We start from the raw sequence: 6000 nt of genomic DNA on the forward strand, positions 1-6000 counted from the left end.
CCGGCCCTCACTAGTGTTGGCCGTTGGAGACGGCAACACTCGAGCACCGCCCATGAGGTGAATTCGCACGTCTTCCTCGTCGGGGGTGTGCTCCGGGGAAGGACGTTAGGTTCTCTAACAACACCCCTCTGGGACACCTCGAAGGGTGCCATCAGGGTTACGCCTAGATTCTGCCGCACCGAAAGCCCAGTGGGGGCTGCAGCCATACCGGTTTATGTCAATCCGGTAACAATTCTGGCGGGGTTATTGAAAGGGCATGGGAGTTGGAAGGATATGTTTTGTTCTGTTTGTGCTGAGAGGTCCATGGGTTGTGAAGAAACCATCTCCTCAATTTATATAGGGGGTGGGGGTTGGTGAGAATTAATTCATGCAGAGTTCAAAAGAGTATTATCAGCACGGTTAGTAATGAAGTCGCCAATTTCCAAGGAGGCCACGGACGGTTGGACCCGTGTAATTTACGAGGACATTAATGAAGGCGCGTTTCGCGCACCGGAGCGTCAAGCACGGAACACGAACAGACAAAGGGCGTTTCATAAATGAAAAGATGGGGCCTCGAGTTGGAGGCGAGATCAATGCCATGTGTAAAGATCATAATCTGACGCAAAGAGGAATCATCTCCATAAAGCAATCTGAGGACAAACCTCTACTTACAGAAAAATTGAAGTGGTAAACAGAGCCAAGGTATTGCATGGTCCTCGGACCCAAACCTATGGTAAAACTACACACACCATTATATCTCATACTTACAGAAAAATTGAAGTGGTAGACAGAGCCAAGGTATTGCATGGTCCTCGGACCCAAACCTATGGTAAAACTACACACACCATTATATCTCGTACTTACAGAAAATTTGAAGTGGTAGACAGAGCCAAGGTATTNTAGTTCTCAAGGGTCAGAACCATTGGACAACATACACCATACAGATTCTTGACCCAAACCCCATTAATTAATGATTAATCCAACCTTGTCACCTCGCTCATGCATTAGTCACACAATTCTTCTTCCTCATGATGATTCTCCTTCACATCCAATTCCACCTCCCCATCACTATTCTTCTTCCTCTTCTCTTGCACAACATCACAGAAAAAATCCACAAAAACAGACTCATACTCCGGCATGTTCACGTACCCAGGAAAGTAATTAATATCAATAACAAAGTACCTATGCCCATCTCCACTATCCCTAATCAAATCAAAGTTAAAAAGCCTAAGCCCCATTGCCTTCCTCAACCCTTTGGCTAACTCCATCACAAACTCCAAAGGCGGCATTTCTGCCTTCTCAACAAGCTTCTCCACTTCAGAACAGTATTCCTCCACCTCATCAGAAGAACCTCCCTCCCTTCATTATTTTTCGCAATCAAATTCGATATCTTTGAAAACAACAAGAAACCCTCATCCTCCGCTACGCTATTCAGTGTCTCTTCGCATATATCCGGCAACGAACTCCTCTTCACGCATCTCACGTGATCGCCCACCACGTACACCTTGAAAATCACTCCGCCGTGGTTTACAAATTCTTGCATCATAATTGGTTTTTTCAGTTTCAGTTTCTTCAACCCGTTCTCGTTGAACACCAAGAACATCTCGTGCGACTTGGCACTGCCGTCGACCGATAACGGTTTCGCTATCAACGGAAACTTGAGACCTAATTCTTCAATCGAATCCATTAGATTCTCCGACTCATCCAATACTCTTTGATATGGAACCCCAAACGTTTGGTTCCCTTGAGGGATTTTCAAGCTGGTGACCAAATAATGATATCGAGATCTTTCGCTCTTTTTTTTTTTTTTTTTTTTTGGCGCACCTTCTACATATTTTTTTTTAACCTACTGTAAAACGAACACTTAGAACTTAGAACATTTTGCCTGGTGCGCCGGCCAGCACCCTAATCTTCCCCACAGATGGCGCCAATTGTAAGGACTCAACTTGGATTGACCCTGAGTGATGGGTTTTCATCCCAATAAGCCCAAACAATAAATTTATAGAGAGTGGGTTGAGAGGTTTAGGTGCTGGCCGTCGATCACCATGCATGAACTTTTCTTATAAAAAATGCTAAGAGTTTCTTTACAAATGAGGGAATGCTCCTCGGCCTGTGGCCGAGGAGGCCTGACTGTTCTCTCCCTTTTTCCCTTTTTTTCCCCCCTCCTTCCTTACTTTACTAGCTTTTCTTTTATAGTTTTCATCTTCCTATCTCCTCCTTCCATCTGTTGATCACCTATTTACTTTTTTTCTAGCCGTCCGTCCCATCAGAGGCCTTATCGGTACTCAAGTGGTTCACTCTGATCAACGTTATCCTGCCAAGGGATTACCTCCCTATTAATGCGGCCAGGGGGGGTTAGTTGAGTGCATTAAATGTGAGAGCGACAGCTTACTTTGGGGTTAGTTTTTCCCCAAAATCACCTTTGTCAGGCCGAGGATAAGGTGGTCCTCGGCGTGGATTGGGAAAAGAGGCTTTCCCCCACCTTAGCCACAAATAGCCTATGCTCCTCGGCCTGGGCCTCGGGCCTGCTTCGTGATGGGCCGAGGCTATCAGGCCCATGGGCCCCACATGGTATATTGTAAAATTAGGTGTTAAAATATATAAAATAGTATTTTAAGTGGCTAAAAGCTAAAATTTTGTTGAGTATATTTATACCACTATTTAAGAGGCTTCTCTTGTTTGGACCTAATTTTTTTTTTTTTTTTGTTTCAAAATACCCTTACAGCTTACGTTTAAGTAGAGACAAAATTTGGTAAAAATGCTTGGTTAACTCTCACAAAAACACTATCTATAAAATAGGGCCACACTCCTAGTACACTCAATTGGTTTTCAAACTCAAATTGCTTCTTCTTCAATTTTTCGATTCTCTCAATTCTGTGTTAATATTCTTTTAACCATTATCATCATTTTTTCTATCTGCTCTACTCAAGTTTGCTCCTACTCAATGATATATATATATATATATATGTCAATGTTCTTTGCTCTTTTCTATTTTGGTTTTCTAATTCATGAACAACTTCTTATATTTTAGAAACAAATCAAATATTTGTATAAAATAGCCCTTCTATTTTAATCTCCCCTTTAATTTCTTTCACATATTTCTTCAAGGAACGCACTAGTTGGAAAATGAATGGCGTTAGTGCTAGAGGGAGTGGTGATTTCATTGATGGGCTTTTGGCAATAGTTGTCGATCGCGGGTTGCGTTTTGAAAGTAAAGATGAAGCAAACATTGTTTGTAATTGGGTTTCCCAAATGGGTATGCAACTTTGCATTGACATCCTTTTGGCTCTCTCTCTCTACTCTTTTGGTTTGATGATGTGTATAGAGATTAGAGGTAAATTGTGGCTAATATGAACTTCATGTAAGAATCAAATGTGAGATTGCCCATTGTGATTGGTCAGATGATAGGCCAAAACAAGGTCACTTGCAAGAAGCAACTCGGGAAATGAGGTATTTATTTATTGGGTAAACTACAAATTGCATTCTTAAAGTTTGAGGGCATTTGGATTTTACACCTTGAAGTTTCAGAATTTGGATTTTACCCCCTAAAATTTGGGGCGATTGGATTTTACACCATGTCGATCCAAATACTCCCAAACTTTAAGGAGTAAAATCCAAATACACCTAAAATATAGGAATAAAATCCAAATTCTAAAACACTATGGTGTAAAATCTAAACACTCATAAACATCAGAGGGTAAAATCCAAATTCTAAAACTTTAGGATGTAAAATCCAATCACCCTTAAATTTTAGGAGTGTAATTTGCAATTTACCCTTATTTATTTAAACTCCAAGGAATGTGCACTGGGGTGTGGATATTCAAGATTTTCATGTGCTCTATTCTTGAACTCCAACAGACTGTTTGGACTTTGGACTTGAAATATAGTCAATGGCAAATATGTAAGCATCTTTGATGACCTTTATTTAGATGCCTCATGCCTATTGGGTTATCTACATTTTAGCAAATTACGTTTGCTTTTATGAGTTGTTTGGTTCTATCTTTGGATGTCAAAAAAAGAAAAAAAGAAAAAGAAAAAGAGTTGTTTGGTTTATATTTGGTTTTCTTACTTTGTTATCATTATCCTTTACATATCATTATCTTTTCTTTTCTTTTTTAATCTTTTCTTTTTCTTTTATTTGGTCAATTTGATGAGTGTTTAATATTTTCTCTAATTAATGAGTCTTTTTTAAAGAGTGGGAATGATATATATTATTGTTTTTTTTTTTTTTGGTCTATTTTTCCACTAACAACACATTTTTTTTACATTGTAATTAAATAAAAAAAAAAAAAAAAAACCCACTCTCACGTTTTCTTACATTCCTGTTGTTTTGTTCAAAATTCAAATATGAGTTATTTAAATTCAAATTACTTTTTTAAAACTCAAATTGATATTTAAAAAAAAACATTTTAGTTGAACTCTGAGTTAGTGTTTAGGGGAAAAAAAAAAAAAAAACTTATTCTTTTAATGTTTTTTAGAGTCTGAATGTAAAATAGTGCCTACAAAAATAGTGCAAAACTTTTGATCCAATTGATTTTGACTTTTTTTTTTGGTGAGGGGGGTAACAGTATTCTAATTAACTTGAAGCAAGTCTAACCATATCCCAGAAACATAAATATATATCTGAAAGAGAGTAATAGGAAGAGAGGCTTGAATAGGTTATTACTTTTATAGTATTGCACAAATTATTTTATTTGAGATAAAGCTCCATTACAAGAAAATTTTGTTTTTGTTATTTTAGCAAGGCAACTTCATGATCACATATAGTAGCAATTTTGTTAAAATTATCTTTAATTCCTATATATTGAAGAGTAACTATATCTCAAGTATAATAGCCATGAACGAGATTCCAAATAGCTCAACTAATAAAAATTTGATTTGGTATACAAAAAATTATTTGATATATTAACTTAATGATAAAAAATAATCAACATGAACTGAATTTTTTATTTATTTTTAAAAAAATTATAGCCACAAAGGCAAGAGATATCATTTGAAAAAAAAAAAAAAAACTGAGAATAGGTAAATACTTGGAGTCTATCAAAATTGATCTAATTAATTCTTGACAAGATCAAATCACTTTTATGATATGATTTTCCTGTGCATCACATGGATTGGTGATTTATTAACCAAATAAATATGATAAGAAATAAGAACTATACTTTTCTGGGACCCACCTCATACAGAGTTTGCTGATATGGTATAAGAATTGGACAGAGAAAAATGTAAGGTACAAAACCTGAGAGGAGTAACCTGGATGGGGCACCATTCATGAATTTGAAACTTTAGGTTGGAAGTTGAAATTGGAAAAATACTGAAATTATTATTATTTACTAACCTATGAGCATGCGAGTAAGACTCTTTTATTTTTTTGGAAAAGTTAATAATTTGCATCTATTACGATTTAGGAGTACTATATTCTCTAACTTCAAATAATACATAGGGGTGTGATGAGTATTATACATAAAATAATTTTTCATCACACTCCTAGATTTTTTTTATAATTAAAAAATGTAGTAATCTCAAATTATAATAGACGTAAATTATTAACTTTCTTTAAAAAAGAAAAAGAAAAAACTAAAATAAATAAAATAAAATAAAAAACCTCTTAGAAGCTAATTACAAAATAAAATGTTAAAATAAATAAAATAGTATTTTAAATCAGTAAAAGCTAAAACTTTTAGCTTTCTAGGGCTATTCATAACAATAAATTTGTGTGAGAAATGTTAAATTGACGGAGAAATCATATTATATATAATAAAGGTTGGGTTTAGACGCCGTGGTTGCACCACTTGGCTTCACCAAATTGCAGAAATTTTTTTAGATTTTTAAATAAATTCATTCACTTAAGTTTTTAGATAAAAACAAAAAGTTTTTGATCTTTATCAACTTCTTGGGATAAAGTAACAATAAGTGTTCTAATGAACTTCTTCTTCTTCTTCTTTTTTTCTTTTTTTTTTTTTTAAATTTTATAAAAAAATATTTTACTAGCTTACGTTGGTATTTTTTTTTTTTGGATAA

General features: G+C 35.4%; 1 protein-coding gene across 1 annotated transcript; it reads right to left on the reverse strand.

The window, feature by feature from the left end:
- Positions 1 to 983: 983 nt before the first annotated feature.
- LOC112006621 (inositol-tetrakisphosphate 1-kinase 1) lies at positions 984 to 1666 on the reverse strand. The gene is made up of 2 exons (XM_065780244.1): positions 1482 to 1666; positions 984 to 1338 (listed from the first exon to the last, which is right to left on the reverse strand). The coding sequence occupies exons 1-2, from the start codon at positions 1664 to 1666 to the stop codon at positions 984 to 986; spliced, it is 540 nt and encodes a 179-aa protein (XP_065636316.1).
- Between the last annotated feature and the right edge of the window lie 4334 nt (positions 1667 to 6000).

This window comes from Quercus suber, unplaced genomic scaffold, assembly GCF_002906115.3.
Source record: "Quercus suber isolate HL8 unplaced genomic scaffold, Cork oak 2.0 scaffold_228, whole genome shotgun sequence".
Lineage (NCBI taxonomy): Eukaryota > Viridiplantae > Streptophyta > Magnoliopsida > Fagales > Fagaceae > Quercus > Quercus suber.